General features: G+C 45.0%; 1 protein-coding gene across 4 annotated transcripts; it reads left to right on the forward strand.

The window, feature by feature from the left end:
* The first annotated feature begins 205 nt into the window (after positions 1-205).
* On the forward strand, positions 206-12224 carry FUT10 (fucosyltransferase 10). Of its 4 annotated transcripts, none has more exons than XM_053371949.1 (5): positions 220-328; positions 3040-3348; positions 5003-5297; positions 8869-9704; positions 11216-12224. In XM_053371949.1, exons 2-5 carry the CDS (start codon positions 3268-3270, stop codon positions 11438-11440), a joined length of 1437 nt encoding a protein of 478 aa, XP_053227924.1. In that variant the 5' UTR covers positions 220-328; positions 3040-3267; the 3' UTR covers positions 11441-12224. The 4 variants fall into 4 exon arrangements, with proteins under 4 accessions (XP_053227927.1, XP_053227924.1, XP_053227926.1 ...); XM_053371951.1 differs by having other exon boundaries at positions 3040-3260; XM_053371950.1 differs by having other exon boundaries at positions 227-328; positions 3043-3348.
* The last annotated feature ends 11692 nt before the right edge of the window (positions 12225-23916 follow it).

Below are 23916 nucleotides of genomic sequence, written 5' to 3' on the forward strand. Positions count from 1 at the left end.
GCAATTAGACTAACTTTCCTTTACAAAATCTAAAGAGAAAGAGAGACGACGTCGCCTCTCTCCGCAATTCCTGGCTCCGGCTCTGCTTCCCGAAGCTGGTTCCTAAGTGAAACCCGGAACGTGGGAATTTATGAACTGGATTTCCCAGGCGCTTTCCCAAACGGACGGTCGGTTTTTAGCACTGTAGCTTTCCGATCCTTCTCCAGGTTTTGCAGTAATCCCGAGGGCGATTAAAAAAAAGAAGTACAAACTGAAAGTAAAAAACAAAAAAAAACCAAACCACAAAAAACAGCCTAGCAGCAACAAGACGGAAGAGCTGTTATCCGGGGTGAGTTTTTTATAAATATAATATAAATATAGATATATAAACATACACAGAGGGAGAGAGAGAGAGACAGATCTCCTGCAGTCTAGGATGTTACACAATGCTATAAAGATGAAGGAGGCGCTTGAGGCTGTTGTATGTTTTAAAGGACTGGGGAAAAGAGAGAAAAGAAAGACTTTCTTGGTTCCCTGAAGCCCCCCCCGCCCTCCCAGCTGCCCTGATAAAAGGGCCGTTTGAGTCTTTCAGTCTATCGGGAAACAAGGATAGGAATTCAGATTTCTAATCGTGTTTTGCTGCCTGGTCCCTTGTGCCTGTAACAGAAGGCAGAAGGCTAATGGGGAAACGTTTGCTTGCTTAATTTTCACATTTTATTTTATCCTTGTGCCAGGAACAGCTTTACTTAAGAAGAAGAAGTAGTGGTAGTTATGCTTGTCACTACTGTTCAAGGCAGAGGAGTAGGGCCAGTAAAGGAAAGTTGGCAACTTTGACTCTGGAAGCTTCTTCTAGTCAAAGGGATCCTTATACAGTGGTACCTCGGGTTACAGACGCTTCAGGTTACAGACGCTGCTAACCCAGAAATAGTACCTCAGGTTAAGAACTTTGCTTCAGGATGAGAACAGAAATCGTGCTCTGGCGGCGCGGCACCAGCAGGAGGCCCCATTAGCTAAAGTGGTGCTTTAGGTTAAGAACAGTTTCAGGTTAAGAACGGACCTCCGGAACGAATTAAGTACTTAACCCGAGGTACCACTGTATTCCAACTCCTATCAGACTTAGCGGCACGGACATGGTCATGGGTGGAAGGGAGTTGGAGTCCAACAACATCTGCAGGGCCACAGGTTCTTTGCTTACTAATACCCTCCCCCCTAGTCTCATATTCTGTGAGTTCAACTCTTCTCCAGCTGCCTACAATATTGCAGAGAAATAATTCATCAGCCATGGCCTTGAGTGAAATTGCTGCTGACTTAGTCTTCAGTTGGCAGTCAAGGCTGACCCACTGTACTACCCTGTTTAAAGTGAGAGGTCTTGTCTTGTGTGAGCCTTAGCTAGTTAACAGTACAATGGTACCTCGGGTTAAGTACTTAATTCGTTCTGGAGGTCCGTACTTAACCTGAAACTGTTCTTAACCTGAAGCACCACTTTAGCTAATGGGGCATCCTGCTGCTGCCGCGCCGCCGGAGCACAATTTCTGTTCTCATCCTGAAGCAAAGTTCTTAACCTGAAGCACTATTTCTGTGTTAGTGGAGTCTGTAACCTGAAGCATATGTAACCTGAAGGAATGTAACCTGAATGTAACCTGTAGTGCTGCGCCAGAGTATCCCACAAAAAGGAAACAAATTGCTTTAGGTTTTTTGTCCCAAACAGATAATCCAGGGGCAAGAGGATGCCAGTACTCTGCTTATTGGTTAATAAGCAGAGTCAATGAAACTATTTAAGGCAAGAAGACTTGGGCAAATGAATGGAAGACTTGGGCAAATGAAAAAAATAAATAAATACAGACTTTTGTTAACATAAATGCAATCAAACCATTATGGAGACAACAAAAAGCTTGAGGAGCATGTTCCTAAAAACATAAGTGCCAACCATAGAAAATATTTAAGTACAGCAGTAGCAGGAAATGAGATAGGGAGCTTTCAGCAATGACCGGAGTCAGATACGTGCTAAAAGAGGCAAACAAGATGGTAGAGAAATTGAATGTGTTGTTGACACTGGAAGTCAGAAGGCAGATAGATTCCTGTGCCTGAACTAACTTTTTTTGGAAAGGGAACCTGAAGAAGTGAGTGGTGACAAGGTTTTAGGCCTTAACTGACAAATTAAAAACTGACATATCACTGGGTCCAGATGGCACTCTGTTGAGATTTCCTAAAGGACTCAAATGTGAATTTGCTGGTCTTCTAACAACAGTATGTATATCTTGACACTTAGATGAGCCTCCATACCTGCAGACTAGAAAGTGGTCAGTGGAACATCAGTTTTTAAAAGGGGGTTGCCTGCACAAAGCCCATAAGGACTATAAACTGGTTATTAATAGAAACTCTGTTATATATAAAGAAAGCTGAAGTTCTTGGACTGCAGAATTCTGTTCCTAAAATGAAAGACTGTTCTCTTTTGTACTTGTATGGTGACAGACATAAAACACACAAAGCCTTGATTACGATGAAATAACATCTGTGTCCAATATCTTTTCTGATATAAAGTGAAGCGCAGTACAGTCATAGCTTGGGTTGAAGTAGCTTCGGGATAAGTATTTTCGGGTTGCGCGCTGCTGCAACCAGGAAGTAACAGAGCGCGTTACTTCTGTGTTTCACCGCTCGCGCATGCGCAGACGGTCAAAATGATGGCATGCGCAGAAGCGGTGAATCATGACCCGCGCATGCGCAGACATGCGGACACGGGTTGCGTTTGCTTCTGGCTCCAGAACGGATCCCGTTCGCATCTAGAGGTACCACTATACAGTGGTACCTCGGGTTAAGTACTTAATTCATTCCGGAGGTCCGTTCTTAACCTGAGCCTCCCCCTGCTGCTGCGCCGCAGCGGCGCAATTTTTGTTCTCATCCTGAAGCAAAGTTCTTAACCCAAGGTACTATTTCTGGGTTAGCAGAGTCTGTAACCTGAAGCGTATGTAACCTGAAGTGTATGTAACCCAAGGTACCACTGTATATCAAACTGGCTGTACCAGTGCCTCTAAAACACACCTCTGCCCTGTTTTCCTTTAGCAGATGCATTCGCTTCCAAGAAGCCATTGGTTCAAGAAGCTGCATGGTAGAAGATCAGAAATGCGGCCAATTTTTCATCACTGCCCTTGATGGCATCGGTTCCCCCATCACTGGTGGCAATGGAGAAGGACCAGGAGGTGAAGGGAAACAGCAGTTAAGACCATCTGTGGAGTATGTTGCAGCAATTCTGAAGAGGCAACACCTGCTTCTTATGCCCAAACGTAAGGCATGAATGCAATGAGGAAGAAGAGATTTTGGGCATCCTGTTTCTGCTTAATGGCCATCTTTTTTCTGCTTGTCACCCTCCAGGTACTACAGATATTCAGGGTCAGGAGATGAGCACTGATTTAGGCTGAAACATGCCATACTCTTAATCTTAGGGTCATAGGCTCAAGTTCCACATTGGGCAAATAATTCCTGCATTGAAGGGGGTTTGACTAGATGACCCCTGCGGTCCCTTCCAACTCTATGATTCTATGGCGGGACTGTTGGCATGAAGAGAAGGGAGGGCAGGCTTGCCCACCCAGACAGCTTCAGCACAGTCCCACATAACCTTTCCCTAGGTTCCCAGGGCCTAAGGGAGATCCTCTTTTGCCTATCTTTCTACCCCAGGGATGCGGCGTCTCCATGACCACCCAGATTGTATTTATATTTATTTATAAGGCACCAACTCATATAAGAAAAAACATTGTGGCTGTGTGCACCCAAATCACAACGGACTAAAATATAATAATACATCAAAGCAAATGACCAATAATAGATTTCTCTAAATAAAAACTCCTGACAAGACCAAAACAAAAAGACCTCGTTTTCAGCAGATGACAGAGCACCAAAATTGTAGGTGCTTGACTGATTTCATTGGGATTGAACTAAGTTGTTGTGCATGCATGGAACAAGGCCTGTTCCTGCATCAGGATTTCCCCATGCCCCCCTAAATCTGCTCTGGAGGTTTGGGGGAACACCTAGACAAAGGGGGCGAAGGGGGGAATTCTTATTGCATGAGCAGTCCTTGCATGCATGCCACAGTTAGCACTACACTGAATTACATCCAATAAGAACAGTGTTCCAAAATACTAGGTCTCCTATTGGTGCCAGGGATGTTGGGCTCCCAGCTCTCATCTGGCCCAGCCAGCATGGCTAATGGTCAGGGCTGCTGGGAGTTGTGTACTCCTGCAACATCCCTTCCCTGAGTCAACTCTCCCAACCTCTGCCCTCTGCTGATGAGCTTCCCCCATTGATGGATTTTTCATTAGTAAAGGAATTTGATGCATGCATGATATTAACATGTGAAGCTTTTAGCAGTACAGTGGTACCTCAGGTTAAGTACTTAATTCATTCCGGAGGTCCATCCTTAACCTGAAACTGTTCTTAACCTGAAGCACCACTTTAGCTAATGGGGCCCCCCCACTGCCGCTGCGCCGCCGGAGCACGATTTCTGTTCTCATCCTGAAGCAAAGTTCTTAACCTGAAGCACTATTTCTAGGTTAGCGGAGTCTGTAACCTGAAGCGTATGTAACCTGAGGTACCACAGGCTTCCTCAACCTTGGCCCTCCAGATGTTTTTGGCCTACAACTCCCATAATCCCTAGCTAGCAGGACCAGTAGTCAGGGATGATGGGAATTGTAGTCTCAAAACATCTGCAGGGCTGAGGAAGCCTGAGCTTCTCAGGGATATACTGTTAAGAGACACAGCTGCAGTGGTTGATTGAAAAGTTGGCAACCTAATGATGAAAACAATAATCCAACCAACCCAACATCTTAAGTCACATGAGAATAGTAAGGTCACAATCATTGAATCATTTCCCCAACTACTATCTACTAGAACTAAATTCTACAGAGACCAGGGCCTACTGTTTTCTCCATTTTAAAGCAGGCCTCAGTGGGTGCTCTGTTATACAGAACGATAGTTCATGCCATGTATAATGAGACTTCAATAAGGACAGATTTCTCTTTCCCCTTGAAAGGTGGTTGTAGAGCTTGGAAAGTCTGAAAGGAAGATGACAAAAACCTCCATTTCACAAAACAGCGCACTGAAAGATGAAGAATGGCAGAAATACACCTATCTGTTTGTAAAGAAACCGGAACTCCCCAGCGATACAAAGGCCATTTTGAACAACGACCGATATCCTGTCTTGCTGTGGTGGTCTCCGCTGACAGGAGAGACAGGGCGGCTTGGTCGGTGCGGACAAGACGCTTGCTTCTTTACTATCAACAGGACCTATCAGCACAACTCTATGACTAAAGCATTTCTGTTTTATGGTAAGAGGCTGGTTCATTTTATTCTTCAAGATGATGAGTGACTTTGCCTTTCCCCCTCGCCCACATGGTTCATTTATCTTGTAGCTGCCAAGCATAGCAGAGAAAAGAAGTGGGGCCTGCAACAGAATGTTGCAGCGTGGCGTGCTGCTTTTCGGGGTCTGCTGTTTGGGATTCCAGCCACTCTATTTCAGTCCTCCTTTCTTCTGGGTTTTCTGTTCCCCACCATGGTCAGTGAGCATGCTATGGCCATTGATCTTACTGCCTTAAGTTCCCTCCCACCCAAAGGATGTTTCTGTACTTCTGTAAACCCTGAGATTTCCCCAAGTCTGCTGAAACCTCCCTTTTATGTGGGGACGGTGCCAATTTGGCTATATAAAGATTGGCACTCACAGCTGAACACTGGAAACGGAGATAATTAATGTGAGTAGTCAGTTTTCAGAGAGGTAGCCATATTAGTTTCAAGCAAAAAAACTAGTTTTATCGTTACTATAAAGACCAACAGATTTACTTGGGCGTAAATTCAGGTGCATGAATTGTTATCCTCAGTTGTAGAGTGTGTGTGTGTGCATACGTACACACTTTTAGAGGAAAAAATATTGCAAACAATGAGGACAAATGGCAACAAAATGCAAAAAGTACAGTCTGTGAAAAATCTACGTACCTTTCACAACAATACTATTTGGTTGTAACACAATCATCCTAGCACTGCAAATCTTAATAATACCTTAAGTGGGACAGGAAACCATGATCTCAGTTCAAGCCTAAATGGACTGGCTACTTACTAAATAAGGACTGGCTACTTACTTTAATAAAAGCTCTTGGAAAATACCTATGGGGGTCATAAGAAAACTTCAGTTATGTCAGTGACCTGCATGTTGCCCATCCGTAACTTAGACCATTATTTATTTTGTCACAAACATTAAAGTATGAAATGTGCTCATAATTGCAAATCTTATTCTGCATTTTCTCTTCATAAACCTTGTAATGCCTCTCTGTCTTTTTCTGGTCTTAAGCATATTTTTTATCATCTCTCGCATCCTTTAAGACATATTGTCTATCAGCTTGGCTAAGATTAATGCGTTGTATCAAATCAATCAGTCATCCTAGTGTTTCACCTTGGAAGTATCCTTTTATAGGCTTCTCTCTGCATATCCTTTATCTTCACCATTAGTAGACAGCTCTGACTTTATTTTCTCAGCAAGAATTGGACTCTGTTTGTTTACAATATCACCAAAAAGTTGTAATATCCACTCACGGGTGCTCATAGTTCCCCAGTTTAATGTGGTTTTAAAAATTGTATTCAGTACTTCTCTAGTGGGTGCACTGCAATTTTTGTTGCTACAAATGTTGTCAAAGCCTCCGTTTCTGAAACCCAAGTCACAACATGCAGCTACTCTCTTTAAAAACATGCAGCTGCCCCCAATGGATACAACTCAAATCCAGGAGCAGGAAAAGTAGATAAAAGTTTTGAAACAAGTTTCACGATTCCCATGGAGCTGGTGATTCTTGGGCTGAATTATTTTGGCTGTCAAGCACAAAACTGACTTTATTATCTCTCTCCTCAGAGCTGTAATAAAAATATTATTTTCACAATACATGTCCGCAGGATATTCCCTTTATAATTCAAAACCACATCTAGAAAGATTTATTATTCAGATAGACCCGAACACTGGAAGTTTAAGGGAATCAAGTTTTATTGAGCTTTTCTCAGAATGTATAGCATCCTTTTTATATATAACTTTAGATACCTATCACAGCACTTTTTATCCTGCAATGTTTTATGAACTTCAAGTAGAAACCTAGCATAAACTTACAGTGCAGTCCTATAAATGTCTACTCAGAAACAAGTCCTGTTGAATTCAATGGGTCTCACAGTTGTATATAGGATTGCAGTGTTAACTGTTTTATATTGCGAAGATCCATTAGGAACTGCCTTGCTGCAGCCTTTGTTGCTTACCTGCTTAGAAGCAGAATCAGGATCCCATTTGTAGCTAAAATGGCATCACCCACACAGAACTGGGAGTTCTCAGCAGATCTGGAGGAACACCAAGGACTAGATGTACAGAAAAAAACCCAAGCTTTAGGAAGAACCCAAGTGTATATCTGGGTATAGCTCACTGAGGACTGATGTCATGGACTGGTTGGACACAGAGGAATGGTGGGAAGAACCAGCCGGGGAACCACCAAGGGAAGAAGGTTCAATGCTCAGAGAGTGGTGGTGGAACAATGATGAATGGTCAGAGGGAGAAGGAGGAGGACTGGTAAGAGAAGGTGTTGGAATCTGAAGGGGTAACAGGGTTTAGTGAGCTGGGAGAGTCTGTGGCAGAGAGCAGTCCAGAACCAGAACCAGAGGCTGAAGCATGAAATTGGGGTAAGGGAGGCCAAGAAGCAGAGATGAGTCAGGCTGGTGAAGAGTCATGGGTGTCTGCCCCTTCTGCTGAGACCAGCTCCCTTCCCCCCGGTCTCCCAGAACCAGAAGAGGCATGAAGAGGGTGAAGGAGAAGTTAGATTCACACACAAGCACAGTCTCCTATCTCTTGGGGGGGGGAGAACCATGGAGATGAGGGTACTTAGGCAGCTGTGATCTTCATTCTCAGTGACTACTTCATAGGAAGCAAGACCTGACAGAGACGAGTTGCTGTGCTCATTAGGCCTGACACTCCGCCAAGTGATCATGTTTTTGCTCATTAACTCCACTTTGCACAGTGTGACTTGCCACTGGCTTGCTTCTGACAACTGAGCATCCTCAACAGGCATGAAATGCTGTCCAACTGTTGGTGTGTGTGGTGTTTGCTTCCTAGATGGGTCATAAGGAAAGGGTTAAATGAGTGTGATGTGATTGGCCAGTGGGAATGCAAGGGGAGGAGTAAAAGTTAGAGTGGGAGGTTTTGAAAGTCAGTTGAGGTTTGGGAGTTGAAGAAGGAAGAGGGAGGATTAGGTGTGGGTTGGTAGAGTTGTACTGTGAGAGAGTGAGAGGAATTGTTAGGTGGAGTCAGATAGATAGTTGGGGATAATCAGTTTGAAGTTGTTAGGAACTAAGATTAAGAAACTGTCAAGAAAAACTAACTGAAACCATAAGCTTGTTCTGCATTTTAAAATAAACTTGATTATTTGTTAATGTTAACAACTGTCTGGACTCTGTGTGTCCCCGTGAGAAACGGGGTGGTGGCAGCGAAGAAAGCAATCACAGTGGTGGCACAGGGTCAATAGACCGTCAAACGTCCGGGGGCCCTGTGTGATCGCCACAGTGTGTGTGTGATGAGTGGAATGGCAACCTTGGGGAAGGAGAAAGGGGAATGGAATGGAGTATGCTGGAAAATGGCTCTCTCAACAGAAGCACATGCAACATTCCATTGTGGGTCCCACTTGTTTTGCATGTTAGTAAGATGTTGTGGGGAGGAGCCATAGGCGAGAGAGGGGTGGTGATGGTCATAAACACTATGCTGCCTTGGTAATATGCTGTTCATATCATTCATGGAAGCGCAGCCAGATGGAATAATGTTTTCCAATATTTCTTTCACTGGGAGCAATACTGGTTTCTCTCTCTCCCATTTGTATTTTCAACATCTAGGTACTGACTTCAGCATAGATAGCTTACCTCTCCCCCGAAAATACCACCATGACTGGGCCCTTTTCCACGAGGAGTCACCCAAAAACAATTACAAGCTCTTCCAGAGACCCGCCATCACTCTGTTCAACCACACAGCAACGTTCAGCCGCCACTCACATCTGCCACTCACCACACAGTACCTTGAAAGCATTGAGGCCTTAAAGTCCCTGAGGTATATGATTCCTTTGCAAAACAAGAACAGCTTGAGGAAAAGGCTCGCGCCCCTCGTATATGTACAGTCTGACTGCGATCCTCCCTCTGACCGGGACAGCTATGTACAGGAGCTTATGGCTCACATTGAAGTAGACTCCTATGGTGCCTGCTTGCATAACAGAGATCTTCCAGAGCAGCTTGAAAACCCTGCCTCCATGGATAACGATAACTTCTATAAGATACTTGCTCAGTACAAATTTGTCCTTGCCTTTGAGAATGCTGTCTGTGAAGATTATATCACTGAAAAGCTCTGGAGACCACTGAAGCTGGGTGTGGTACCAGTTTATTACGGCTCTCCTAGCGTCAAAGACTGGCTTCCCAGCAATAAGAGTGCAATCCTGGTCACAGGATTCTCACACCCCAAGGACCTGGCACAGTACATCAAAGCTTTGGATGCAGATGATGAGAAATATGAGGCCTACCTTGAATGGAAGCTGAAAGGGGACATCTCCAACCAACACCTGCTTGCTGCTATAAAGGAACGCACATGGGGAGTGCAAGATATCATGAAGGACAATTACATAGATGCCTTTGAATGCATGGTGTGCACTAGAATATGGGGAAATATGAGGAGACAAGCAAAGGTAATTATAAAGCCATCTGCCCTGTTATAGCCAGGCTCGCACCATCTCTGAGTCAGACTTGCCAGGTACTAATTGTCAAGTGGAGTCACTTTGTGGCATGTGTGATGTATGAGTTCTGACAGATAGAAGCAGGGCCAGAGACACACTCTCCAGGACCAAGGAGAGCTCCCAAGGAAAGGAAGGCAGATGTTGTTCTTCCAGAGTTCCGAGTTTATATGAGTCTTTATAAGAGAAATAAGGACCTTGTGGCATATCAGCTGTGGTAGTACAGTGGTACCTCGGGTTACATACGCTTCAGGTTCCAGATGCTTCAGGTTACAGACTCCGCTAACCCAGAAATAGTACCTTGCGTTAAGAACTTTGCTTCAGGATGAGAACAGAAATCGTGCTCTGGCGGCGCGGCAGCAGCAGGAGGCCCCATAGGCTAAAGTGGTGATTCAGGTTAAGAACAGTTTCAGGTTAAGAACGGACCTCCGGAACGAATTAAGTACTTAACTAGAGGTACCACTGTATTCCAACTCCTATCAGACTTAGCAGCATGGACATGGTCATGGGTGGAAGGGAGTTGGAGTCCAACAACATCTGCAGGGCCACAGGTTCTTTGCTTTCAAATACCCTCCCCCGCAGTCTCATATTCTGTGAGTTCAACTCTTCTCCAGCTACCTACAATATTGCAGCGAAATAATTCATCAGGCATTGCCTTGAGTGAAATTGCTGCTGACTTAGTCTTCAGTTGGCAGTCAAGGCTGACCTACAGAGTGGGCTGCACACATCAAGCAATGATTAGATCTAATGACAGCCCACAGTTTATTAAACTGCAATATTTCACAGCCTCTTGAGTGAAACATAATGCTTGTTTACAGAATCGCCGCAGCATTAAAAAAGACTGTAAGAAGTGGCGGGCACATTTTCATCCAAGCCCTGTCAAGTTTGCATCCCCGGCTTTGGCCTGGGAGAGCGGGATACAATAACAAATAAAAATTTATTATTATTATTATTAAATGCATCAAGCATGTTTCAGCCGTTCGAAGCTACATGGAGCGAACATGTAGACCTCATTCCTAGCTCAGGGGGGAGGGGAGTCTTTTTCAGACGCAGGGCTGCATTCGCAATGCGGAGCCATGCACACAAATGGCGCTATATAAATAAACACATGATGGTGATAATACCTGTGTAATATGAAATCCAGCACAACAGTTGTGCTAGTGGAAGATGGCTGTGCGACAGGTTGTGCCTACAAGAGTCTGTTGTGCAACCAGCCATCAGAACCATTCCGGCTTCCTGCACTTTCTCTTGTGCAAGCCATTCCACTAACATAACATAACAACAACAACAACAACAACAATAATAATAATAATAATTTTTATTTATACCCCGCCCTCCCCAGCCAAGGCCCCTGCCCCACTATTTAAGTGGAAGTGAGTGTATATTCATCCCTGCTTACGTGGTGGTTGATAAATTTCAGATTGTGTCCTCCCACCTCTCTTTTTCTCTTTTTCTCTCTCAACCAGGGAATGTTACCAAAAAAGTGGAATGCAGAAGCAAGCCACCTGAGCTGCCCCAAACCTCAACCATTTGTTTTTTCATCTCGCAATACGCACAGAACAGCTCTGCGGGAGATGTGGATACCGAGCTTTGAGCAGTCCAAGAGAGAAGCTCACGCGCTGAGGCAGCTGGTCGAAAGGAACAGAAATTTCACAGCTCAGGAGTTTTGGACTATGGTGTTTAGAGAATGAGCTTAGAGGGAGACAATAGGCCCTTGACTCAAGCTAGAGGGGGAAACAAACCAACACAGAGGAGCCTCTATGAGGAGCTGTTGTTTGTCGGTTGCCTTAATAAGATAGGAAGCAGTTTTAACCACTGAGATGATGAGAAATCATCGTATTCAGCGAATACTAATCCAGAAGACGAAGGACCCAGTTGGGTCATCTTATATTTTTTATACTAACGTTCAGTATAAACTATTAATATAAATTATTAGTGTAATTAACATTGGAGCATTCATAGCAAAATGCAGCCATCTGCACTTTACTTTCCCTCTCTCTGTGTGTGGTTTATTTTGCCTCTGCAGTTCCTCCCACCCTTGAGTTGGATACGTGTCAAGTCTTCCATCCAGATGGTTTGGCTTCCTGGCATCTCTCAAGCAAAGGGCCTTGTCTAAAGGGGTGGCCTTGCTGCTTATGTCATTTCTGCACCTGACAGGAAGCCAAGCCGTGCAGGAGAAAGGAGAACCTTGCAGATGAATCGCAGAGCAGTGGAGGAGGAGGAGCAACCTCAGGGGCAGTGTGCCAAATGCTCTGGGAGGGGGGGATGGTTTACGGAAAGCAGGCCTTAGAAATAGAGTCTCACCTAAGTGTGGTCCATGTTATTGGAGACTGGATTCTGTGCTACTCTGGCAAATTCTGTAAAGAGCCACTTTGTGGTTTGAATGAAGGACCTTGTTTCTTTCCATTTCTGGCTGGGCCAGGGTGATGGAGATGTCATCTATTGAACAGTATTATAAACAGCAATGGCAAGGCAGCATGTCCATGCTCTGATAATGTCTGAAGCATTTCTCTTAAGGAGGGAGAGCTGACTGTGCAGAGGCTCATGGAGGCAGGGATTTTGTTTTGTTAAGACCTGCACAATATCAGATGATTTGGGGCTTGATTTATCTTTTTTTATAATATTTTTTATTAATTTTAACATATAAATTATAATACATACCACAAAACTTCACCACTTATACAATCTTTTTTGGACTTCCATCAACACCTCTGATGATCCACTGTTTTAACCACTTCTTATGCATTTCTTAAATTCATATTGCCTTTAATTATCTTAACTAACCATCCTCTCCTTTATCCATTATTGCAATAGTTCCAATAATTCATCTCACAAAACTTCTTGCAAACCTACAATCATCACAATTATTTTTCAAAAAGTCTGTAAATTTATACCAATCTTCTGTGAATTTCTGGTCCTGCAGATTTCGAATCCTTCCTGTTAGTTTATCTAGTTCTGCATAGTCCATTAATTTCCTCCTCCATTCTTCTTTCGTCGGTAATTCTTCTTGCTTCCATTTTTGTGCCAATAATATTCTTGCTGCCGTTGTTGCATATAAAAACAGCTTACATTCTTTTCTATTTATATCACTTCCTACAATGCCCAGTAAAAATGCTTCTGGTTTCTTTATAAATGTATATGTCAACATTTTTTTTCATCTCATTGTATATCATTTCCCAGAAGCTTTTCACTTTTTTACATTCCCACCACATGTGGGATTTGAGTATCTTTATGGTTTTTGTTACTTGGGACTGGAAGTACGGGGCCAAAAGACTTCTTCACGCATAGTAAGTCTCGCTTTTCCCAACATGCTGATTCCAGGGGGAAATAAAAGAGGGGGAATCCTTTTATCAGCCAGAATTGGTACTTTTTACCTAGCTGTTAAAAAAGTACAACAGCCCTACCAGGGGAAAAATGGCAACTGCATATATATAGGTACCTAGATGTGTTGCCACCATTTTTTCCTGCTAGGACTCTTGGTTTTGTTTTTTAACAGCTGGGGTAATATAAAGGTAAAGGGACCCCTGACCTTTAGGTCCAGTCGCGAACGACTCTGGGGTTACGGCACTCATCTCGCTTTATTGGCTGAGGGAGTCGGCGTACAGCTTCCGGGTCATGTGGCCAGCATGACTAAGCTGCTTCTGGCGAACCAGAGCAGCACACGGAAATGCCGTTTACTTTCCCGCCGGAGCGGTACCTATTTATCTACTTGCACTTGGATGTGCTTTTGAACTGCTAGGTTGACAGGAGTAGGGACCGAACAACGGGAGCTCAACCCGTCGCAGGGATTCGAACCACCGACCTTCTGATCAGCAAGTCCTAGGCTCTGTGGATTAACCCACAGTGCCACCCGCGTCCCAACAGCTGGGGTAAACAAGTACAAATTGGGCTGATAGAGGTTTCCCCTCCCCTCCACTCACTGCGTCGACATGTTCTCATCACTGCATGTGGAACCGGGGACAATTTAGGACTACATCATTATTTGCAGCATCAAGACCTGACAAGGCATAATCAAGGCTCAAAAACACACAGCTTGTTGCTCTTGATTGCGCATTTTGTTTGTGGTGAGCGATGGAGGCCATGCTGGGCGGCAAGAACAGCGATTGCACTGCAGGTTTGACCTCTCTGATCAAACACACCTCAAAGCAGGTGAGTGGATCTATCAGAGTGCTCCTTTGCTCAGCATGTTTATGCATCATCCGTTCCCACCCCGACCCCCAGCATCAGCAGTTTCCGTTGTTACTTGGCAGACTGAAATTTCCTGATACGGAGGAAGAATATAAAATGCATTAGCCCTTGGCACTCATATGCTGAGATCCGGAGACAGGCCAAAAAGTGCTGGTTAAGATTTACCCACCATCTAGTGTTTAAAAAGGGAACATCCACAGACAGGGGCTGCATTCCTGATTCTTGGGCATCATTCCAAATATCCTCGGTAGCATATTTACAACACCACTTCCTACTCAGAAGTAAGCCCCACTGTATTCAATGGAGCTTACTCCTAGGTAAGTGTGCCTGGGACTGCAGCCTTGAATTTTGCCCCACTAACACAGGCCTGCACATTAATGCTCAGGGGTGATGAGAATTGCCCAGCTACATTGGTGTTAGCCCCCTGAGCCCAGGGAGGGCAGGGTTTAAATAAAATTTATTATTATTATTATTACGTTTGGAGACCCACAGGTTCCCCAGCCAGTCTATGCAGACCAAAGCCCACCGTAGTATTTTTTTTAAAAAAGGAGCAATGCTTCCATTCATTCTCACTACATTTCGTTTGGTTATCTTAACTTTACGTACTTAAAGAAAAGAAAACCAAACCAGCCCCCTCTTGGACTTCAACCGGATTCCTTTCCAGCATCCCTCAGTTTCATTGATCCGGTGTTTACTGATGCTCTTCCCTCTTTGACGTGGTCCTTGACATTTCTCAGAACCTCAAGAGCAAGCTGGCAACCATAACGCTTAGCAAAGGTCTCCCTATAAATTCAATCAAAGTGAAAGCTGTGTCCTTTGGGCAGGCTGCAATGCTTCTGAGTGCAGACGATCAGCCTGCCGTTGTAAAAAAGCTTTCCATCTACAGAGGGAGGGATTGTGATGTGTATCGTCATTAAAACACAGTGGTACCTCGGGTTACACACACTTCAGGTTACAGACTCTGCTAACCCAGAAATAGTACCTCAGGTTAAGAACTTTGCTTCAGGATGAGAACAGAAATCGTGCAGCAGTGGCAGCAGGAGGCCCTGTTAGCTAAAGTGGTACTTCAGGTTAAGAACAGTTTCAGGTTAAGAATGGACCTCCAGAATTAAGTTCTTAACCCAAGGTACCACTGTACACCCAAAGAGGAATGGGTTTTTTCAACAGCAGGGTGAGTTCTGTTGCCTTTCATTGTTCCTCAGTTGCCACAAACATAGGAGCCAACTCCTAGGGGCTGAGGTCCCTCCGCCCTCCAATAAAATAAACTGCAACGTTTACGGGCATCATCATTCAAATGGTGTGCGTATGCCGTGTCTTGTGATTGATTATGCAGGGCAGGCCTTATCTGCCCCCCTCCCAATATTTTATTCAAGTTGGCTCCCCTGGCCACAAACAGACTTTGGATCACAAGAAGTTTCCACCTATTCCAGGCAGGGTGTATATTCTACTCCCCCCCCCCCACTCCTCATATCCTGCCAGTTTATCCACTGTAGGGTTTTCTGGGTGCTCTTTAAAAGAAAGAAAGAAAGAAAGAAAGAAAGAAAGAAAGAAAGAAAGAGAAAAGCTTTCGCTCACTGTTTGTTTAAACTTCCAAATTTGCTCTGGTTAGGGAGAGCTGGTGGTTTCATGGCTGACACAAGACCAGCTAATCTGGCATCATGGCATTGGTTGAGTGACAGGTGGGCAGCAATAAAACTTCTAGCATGTTTGTAAAGCTAAGCAGGGTCCGGTATGGTTTCAGATTGGATGGGAGACTGCATGTTGATATTCTTGAATTGCAGGGGGTTGGATGACTCTCGGGGTCCCTTCTAATTCTACGATCTACGATCTAGAGAGGGGTGAGCAGTGAGGCAGCCAAGTTTGCTGATACTAAATTGTTCAGGGTAGTTAAAACAAAAAAGGATGGTGAGGAGCCCCATCTGATCTCTCCAAACAGAGTGAATGGGTAGTAAAAAGGTAGGATAGCTCAGTCAGTATAAGCATGAGACTCTTAATCTCAGGTCATGAGTTCGAGCCCCATGTTGGGCAAAAAGATTCCTGCATCGTAGGGGGGTTGGACTAGATGAGCTCATGGTCCCTTCCAGCTCTACAATTCTATGGTTTTCTAAAATGGCAAGTGCAATTCACTGTAAAGCTGTGTACAGTGGTACCTCGGGTTACAAACACCTTGGGTTACAAACACTTCGGGTTACAGACTTGGCTAACCTGGAAGTAGTACCTTGGGTTAAGAACTTTACCTCAGGATGAGAAGTAGTACCTTGGTTTAACAACTTTACCTCAGGATGAGAACAGAAATTGCGGTGTGGCGGCAGCGGGAGGCCCCATTAGCTAAAGTGGTACCTCAGGTTAGGAATGGTTTCAGGTTAAGAATGGACCTCCGGAACGAATTAAGTTCGTATCCAGAGGCACCACTGTACAGCAATGCATATCAAGGCAAAAAAATTTATTAAATTCACATGTACACTCATGACGTCTGAACTGGCAATGATTTACCAGGAATTTGACTGGTTGAGGTGGATAGCTTGATGAAGATGTCAACCCAGTGTGCAGCAGTTATGAAAAAGGAAAATTCTGTGCTAGGATAATTTGGGTAATTTTCCTTAGCACATTTTCTGTAGGCAGCGTTGCATGAGTCAGCTACTGAGACGCACTTAAATGAGTCTTTGTGACAGAATCTGTATTTTAACCTATTATATGTTTGAGTCATTTGTGTAAAAGGAAAAGGAAAAAGCAGGACTAATGGAGATCTTTGTTGAAGGACATCTCCAAGAATATCCATTTGACTCTTGGTAGTAAAATATCCAGTGCAAAGCTCCAGCTGTAGCAAAACACTTGTGGTAACTGTAAACATGTACATCGAGATGGAAGGCCCAGGATATGTTTTCGCTGGCTCAGTCAAAATGGCAGAGTTATTGTGTGTTGGCCGGAGGGTTGGGGTTGGAGGAACAAATAGCTTAAATTGCAAGCAACTGCTAGGAGGACACATTAGGGCATGAATAATTTAGTGTCCATGAAAAATTGAATTCTACTGAAGGGGAGCTTTTGTGGCACATTTATGATTTGGAAAGATGAGACTATGCAGCAGAAACGGAAGGAGCAAGATGGCAAACGTGGGTAAACTCGCATAGAAGGGCAGGAGAATCATGTATCACTCCAACCAGCTCTACACTTTTGCTGCAATGTTTACAGATCTACTCTTTTTTTGGTAAGTCTACAGGTCTTCTGAGGAATGGCTCCTCCCATTGTCCCCTGCTTCCCCTTGTTCCTGGCATAGCCTCCTGGAATAATACACATATCCTGCCTTGCTTCAACCCCGCTACTGAAAATTCTAACTCCTTAGCATCTCATGTTCCCAATGGAGACTATGCCATACAAGAATAACAGCATATTTAAACAGTGTGCTTAAGACTGAGTACCTCTTTTTCTTAATGAAAAGCTGTGGGGATCCACTATCCAGATTAAGATTGCTGAATGGGGAAGGGGGATTAACCTGGAAGTATCTGGAAGTACGGGGCCAAAAGACTTCTTCATGCATAGTAAGTGCAGCTTTTCCCAACATGCTGATTCCAGGGGGAAATAAAAGAGGGGAAATCCTTTTATCAGTGAAAATTGGTGCTTTTTACCTAGCTGTTAAAAAAGTGCAACAGCCCTACCGGGGGGAAAATGGCAACTGTATATATGTAGGTACCTAGATGTGTTGCCACCATTTTTTTCTGCTAGGACTTGGTTTTGTTTTTTAACAGCTGGGGTAAGATAAAGGTAAAGGGACCCCTGACCATTAGGTCCAGTCGTGGCCGACTCTGGGGTTGCAGCACTCATCTTGCTTTATTGGCCAAGGGAGCCGGCATACAGGTTCTGGGTCATGTGGCCAGCATGACTAAGCCGCTTCTGGCGAACCAGAGCAGTGCAGGGAAACGCCATTTACCTTCCCGCAGGAGCGGTACCTATTTATCTACTTGCACTTGGACGTGCTTTCAAACTGCTAGGTTGGCAGGTGTTGGGATACTGCCAGGGAGATATGGCCCATCATGGCCCCCACGTCACCTCCGGACGATCCATCGACCTCCCATAGATACAGTATCAGCAATTAGCGACACGAGCTCCAGAAAATAGCTTGCCACATTCCAGAACTGATGCACGCTCTATCAGCAGAATTCGCACAGCGAAAGATACACGCAGGAGAGTATTATTTAGAAGTTTATTCAGCGTTGGTCAGAACAAAGAAAAGACATGACTGCCTGCTTCAGTCTGCTCAGGCAGAGAGAAACGAAAGCATAGACACAACAGAAACATCCTGTGAACAGGAAATACGCAGACTCTGTGACTCACAAAGCCTGCTCCCTTTTAAGGTGGAACGGAAATATCCTAACAGCAGGAGCAGGGACCGAGCAACGGGAGCTCACCCCATCATGGGGATTTGAACCACCAACCTTCTGATCGGCAAGTCCTAGGCTCTGTGGTTTAACCCACAGCGCCACCCGTGTCCTGCCTACCAAAGGCAAGAATGGGGCAAGAGCACAAACAGTGTGATGGCTGTTTCAAATCGCTTTCTACTCTCCCAAAAGAAAGCCTAGTCTGTCTCCAGTCTCCTGTAATTCGGTGAAAGGTTTCGTATGCACCTTTCACACGCACCAGGAAAATCGCTTCTTGCATTTCTACAACGGGAACGTGAAACCTACAATCCCTGGAACATACAGCTGATCTTAAAAATCTCTTCTGCATTCTTTCCCATTTTGACGACATCGCATGTGTGTGCTAATTGCTGAAAAATGCTTTTAGGATCACAGAGGGAAATGATTTCTAAACACACAAAGATCTTTCAGTTGTGGACTGCTCCTCTCCTACAGCGAGATTTTTTTTCATACTTTCCGAACTGAGGTATCTGCAGGAGGACCAAAGCCATTTGCCTTAGAATGGTGTGTGTTCATGTGTGCATGTTGCAGAAGGTTCTGTTCTAGAGAGTTCACATCCATGGTGGTAGTCGGGTCTATTTACAGACGTTCAGCTGTTTGCAATGAGCAAATCAAAGAAAAGCAATTGAAATAGTTTAACACAACGGATGCTTCAAGTGGTTTCTCCAAATTCAGCTGAAATTGCAACTTATACAGTTGTACCTTGGTTCTTGAACAGAATGCGTTCCGGGAGTCGGTTCGACTCCCAGAACCATTCGAAAACCAAGATGAGGCTTCCGATTGGCTGCAGAAGCTTCTTGCAGCCAATCGGAAGCTGCGTCGGACGTTCGGCTTCCGAAAATCGTTCGAAACTGGAACACTCACTTCCAGTTTTCGATCGTTTGGGAGCTGAAACGTACGAGTTCCAAGGCGTTCGGCAACCAAGGTATGACTGTACTGGTTTCTCCAGTCTCACTATTATTCCACCCCTGATTTGCAATGGGGTGGAATTGAATAATTTTGATTGCAACTGTACCAAATGTTCACTTCTTGCTGCCTCTACTGTGCTCCACCAGCAAGTGTTCACACCACCTTCTATTCCTGGCAGGGAGGAGTGGCAAAAGTGCCTTTATTGAATCTTCTCCTTAGGATCTTGGCTTAGCTTTTTCCAAATCCGTTTAGCTCTGCCTTCACCTTGTCCTTAAGGCCAAGTTGCTGGGAAACGTGACCCTTCCACTCCCTCTAACCAGCTGCTGCCTCACCCTCCAGCGACCCACTGCTCTCACCACAGCATCATCTTATATGGGGTGACGTCTGCATTGGCAATCTTGCCGCACTGCTGGCTTTCCTCTGCTTACTTTTGGCCAGGCTGATCACACTGTGGAGCCAATGGAGAGCCACCTGACACCGGCACATTATTAGTGCATCATCACCTTATTCACTCCATGTGTTGCAGCTGAATGTAATATGGATTCCCAGCTCTTTTTGTTGTTGTTGGTTGCATTGCAAACAATAGCATCTTACATGAGGACACTTTATTTTAAAATGAAGGTTGACCTCTAGAGGTTCATATTTATGAAAACATGGTTTTCACCGTGTTACATACTTTGATCTGTATATTTTATATTTGACAGCTGGCTCTGGGTTGTGGTATATATTTTCAGCAATCCATAGCAATCAAGACGACTGATTGGGAGCGGCGGTTCACGAAGAATTAGAGCTGTGCCAGATGTTCTCCCACATTGGGGTCAAAAATAGCACAGAAATGTTTCCTGCTCCCCGTGAAATGGTGCGATGGTTCAGCTTTCATTGACGCTTTTCGCTGCCTACCTACTGCTGTCCTGGGACCACTTTCCCCCTTATAATTATGGAGTCTCCTTTTCCTAGGTAAAGTAGCACGGCCAGTCTCAGCCACACAGGGACCACAGAGTTGCAGTGTTAGAAACTGAGATATGAAAGCTAGGAGCTAAATGGCACCTTAAACCTAGGTTGTGGGCGCAACAATGGAATGTCTAGGCACACTTTTTTATACATATAACAAGAATACAAAGCTGAAAGTGAATGAGCTGCAGCTAAAATATTCTATTCATTTTTCACATGGTCCAGTCCTTCCCCTTCCCACCCCACTAATATTCTTAAGAGGGTCTCTTCTCCAGTCTTCAGAGAATAGCTGGAAGTGGGGAGGCAGAAAAAGGCCCTCCTTTCCTTCCACTCTGCAGTTGTAATCTGAAATCCTAGGCTCAGCACTGCACCCAGAGCTCAGAAACTGCTCGCACTAATGAAATCCCCCACTGCAAAATGCGCATAGAACAATGGGAGTTTTGAACACTGCAGAGTTGGTAGAATAATGTCATGATGCTCTGCAGCCAATCAGATTTGGCCAGAGGAGGCTGGTCTATTAGGGCAAGTGGGCCACTGTCCCCCTACCTCAGACTGTGCTAAGTCAGTACTGCCTTGGCTGCCTTCTTACATACAACCAGGGCAGGGAATGGCACTGGCTGCCAGCTTCCTCCTCCTTTGGCATGGACAGGTTGGACACAGAGGAATAGTGGGAGGAAGCAGCTGGGGAACCATAAAGGGAAAAAGACTCAGAGCCAGGGGAGCGGTGGTGGGATGATGACGAGTGTTCAGAAGGAGAAGACTGGGAAGAGGAGGTGTTGGAAGCTGAAGGGGTAACAGGGCTTAGTGAGCTGGGAGAGGCTGTGGCAGAGAGCAGTCCAGAATCAGAATCAGAAGCTGAAGCATGAAAGTGGGGTAAGGGAGGTCAAGTAGAAGATGAGTCAGGCTGGTGAAGTATCACAGGTATCTTCCCCTTTTGTTGCGACAATATCCCCTTCCTCCTTGTCTTCCAGAACCAGAAGAGGCATGAAAAGGGTGGAAGAGAGGTTGGCTGCACACAGGCACAGTCTCCAATTGCTTGGAAAAAGCCCTGGAGAAGAGGGGGCTTAGACGGCTGTGAGGAAGCCAGGATTTTCAGTCTCAGGAACTTATTTTCATGGAGTAAGACTACCAGAATGAGCTGCTGTGCTCATTAGGCCTGACACTCAGCCAAACCTATGAAGATTGTGTTTTTGCGAATACAGTTAACTTTTAACTGCGTGATCATTGACTGGCATGTTCCTGTGACATCCTTAGTCTCAGTGTTGCCTTTGTAGAGGTCATTGGCTCTGCCTCTGCCTACTGTTGGCCTCCCTGGCTTCCAAACTGCTAGTTCCAATGGGAACCATCGCCAGATTTAACTTTGGGACAAAGTCGGGGAGGAGAAACAAAGGCAGCTGAGAGCAATGCTTCCTAAATGGACAGATACCTTTTCACAACAATCAAAGGGGGCGGGGCGGACAGGGGAACCCTAACACCAAAACGGTGTATGTTTTTCAACACTCTAAAAAAGGTTTGTGAAAAAAACTCTTTTGTCTCCGCATAATATTTCTGCGGAAATAATACTTCTATGGAAGTGAGAGCTGGACCATAAAGAAGGCTGATCGCCGAAGAATTGATGCTTTTGAATTATGGTGCTGGAGGAGACTCTTGAGAGTCCCATGGACTGCAAGAAGAACAAACCTATCCATTCTTAAGGAAATCAGCCCTGAGTGCTCACTGGAAGGACAGATCGTGAAGCTGAGGCTCCAATACTTTGGCCACCTCATGAGAAGAGAAGACTCCCTGGAAAAGACCCTGATGTTGGGAAAGATGGAGGGCACAAGGAGAAGGGGACGACAGAGGACGAGATGGTTGGACAGTGTTCTTGAAGCTACCAGCATGAGTTTGACTAAACTGCGGGAGGCAGTGGAAGACAGGAGGGCCTGGCGTGCTCTGGTCCATGGGGTCACGAAGAGTCGGACACGACTAAACGACTAAACAACAACAACAACATTTCTGCATAATTTTAGATGAAAGTATTACCTTCTTCAGAGGGGCACATCGTAAATTGTGCAAGTGCATCTTGTCATGACTGCTCCGTCAATTCCTGGAACTCAGCATAAGTAAATTCTTAACACAGACAAACCCGAGGACGAAGCAGAACATTACTTAACAGCATAGTGCCAGCTACATCTCTTGTGAGCAGCGACTTAGATGTTTAAAAACAACATTTTAATTCCAGGGGTTTTTATTAGCTCTTACAATATATATACTCCTCCTCATAAAGTTTCCAACCGCATCCTAAGGATCAATATTGAAATGAAATTACCATGGCTTTTTCCGCCTTTAAGTGGTCTCATGGCATATAACTTCCCCAGGTCTTTTCGACATTGCAGATGGGGCTGTCTGGATCTAGACCACCAGGGGTCACTGTGGTGTAGGCCATAGAAGCACAATTTGCATCCTTGTCATCTGAACAGTTTTTAAAAATGGTTTTGACTTTTAACACGATGCACGCGCAGGTTGTTAAGACATTTACAGGCATTTTCTTAGTCTGGAAGAGTCACCTCTTCAGGAAAAGTGAAAGAATTAGAACAGCGCTTTCGAAATGGGTTTTCTCTCACTATCTGTGCCATCCCTTCCCAGTCTCACACCAGTTAAACTTCTGATGGAAGATTCCAGAGCAATCTGGGCGGTGTGTATGTGGCTGGTAAGCGACGTTAGTCGGAAGGTCAGTGACCCATGAGTTACTTTAGACTGAAATTCCTTCTCTCCCCATCAAGTAAGTCTTTCACTGAAGCTCATAAGAGCGTTAAGGAAGCTGGCAGGGCTTGTGCAGTCTGCTTTTATCTCCTCTGTGAATAAACAGAGGGCTCAGATTACCTCAGCTGCATTGGTTCAGCTTTTGCACGGCCTGACCTAAAAGGGACAGTCTGAGCGCCTCTCTCTCTAAAAAAAACCACCTTCATACAACTTGCTGTATTGGAAAATGTTGTGACCTGCGCCTATGCATGTTCATTGGTGAGTAAGGATGCATTTAGGGCCGTCTTAAGCATATCCGGTGGCATGGTGCAAAGCTCCCTCCGGTGCCCCCCCCTTCCCAGAGTTGCTGACCTTTTTTTAGGGAGGACGGCACTGCCGGTGGGGCTGGAGGAGGCGGGCAGCAGCTGGAGGGTGTGACGTTAACATATGAGAGTGCTGGAGGTGAAATAGTTAAACAGGTTACCCAATCAGGACCCAGGGGGTGGAGTCAGAGGCACTATAAAACCAGCTCTGGGAGGGGCAAAGGGAGGAGTTCGTTGGGTGGTTGGTTGGAGTGGGAGTGAATTGGGATAGAGTTTGTGGGTAGGTTGAGTTAGTGCAGCGAAATAAGCTGAGTCAGGAATAATTAGGGGCTAGGAAGACGAGTAAATATCTGAGAGGTGTTTAGTGAGTGAGAGCAGGTAGCAGAAGTTATAGGTCTGCATAGGCACCCCATGATTGTAATGGACCGATACCGTTTATGAAACCACACGCTTGTTAAACTGCAATAAATAAACAGAAGTTTATGTTCCAATTTAACCCTGACTGGACTCAGTATTGTACCAGGTAGGGCCTGGGTGGTGGCAGCGAGAAATAAAGTGGTGGCACAGGGATCAATAGACAGTGAAACGTCCAGGGACCCTGTGTGATTGCCACAGAGGGTGGCTCCTCTGGCAGCGAAGAGGCGGAGGCTGGACACGGCGCCT

The sequence above is a fragment of the Podarcis raffonei genome, chromosome 17 (assembly GCF_027172205.1).
Source record: "Podarcis raffonei isolate rPodRaf1 chromosome 17, rPodRaf1.pri, whole genome shotgun sequence".
Taxonomy (NCBI): Eukaryota; Metazoa; Chordata; class Lepidosauria; order Squamata; family Lacertidae; genus Podarcis; species Podarcis raffonei.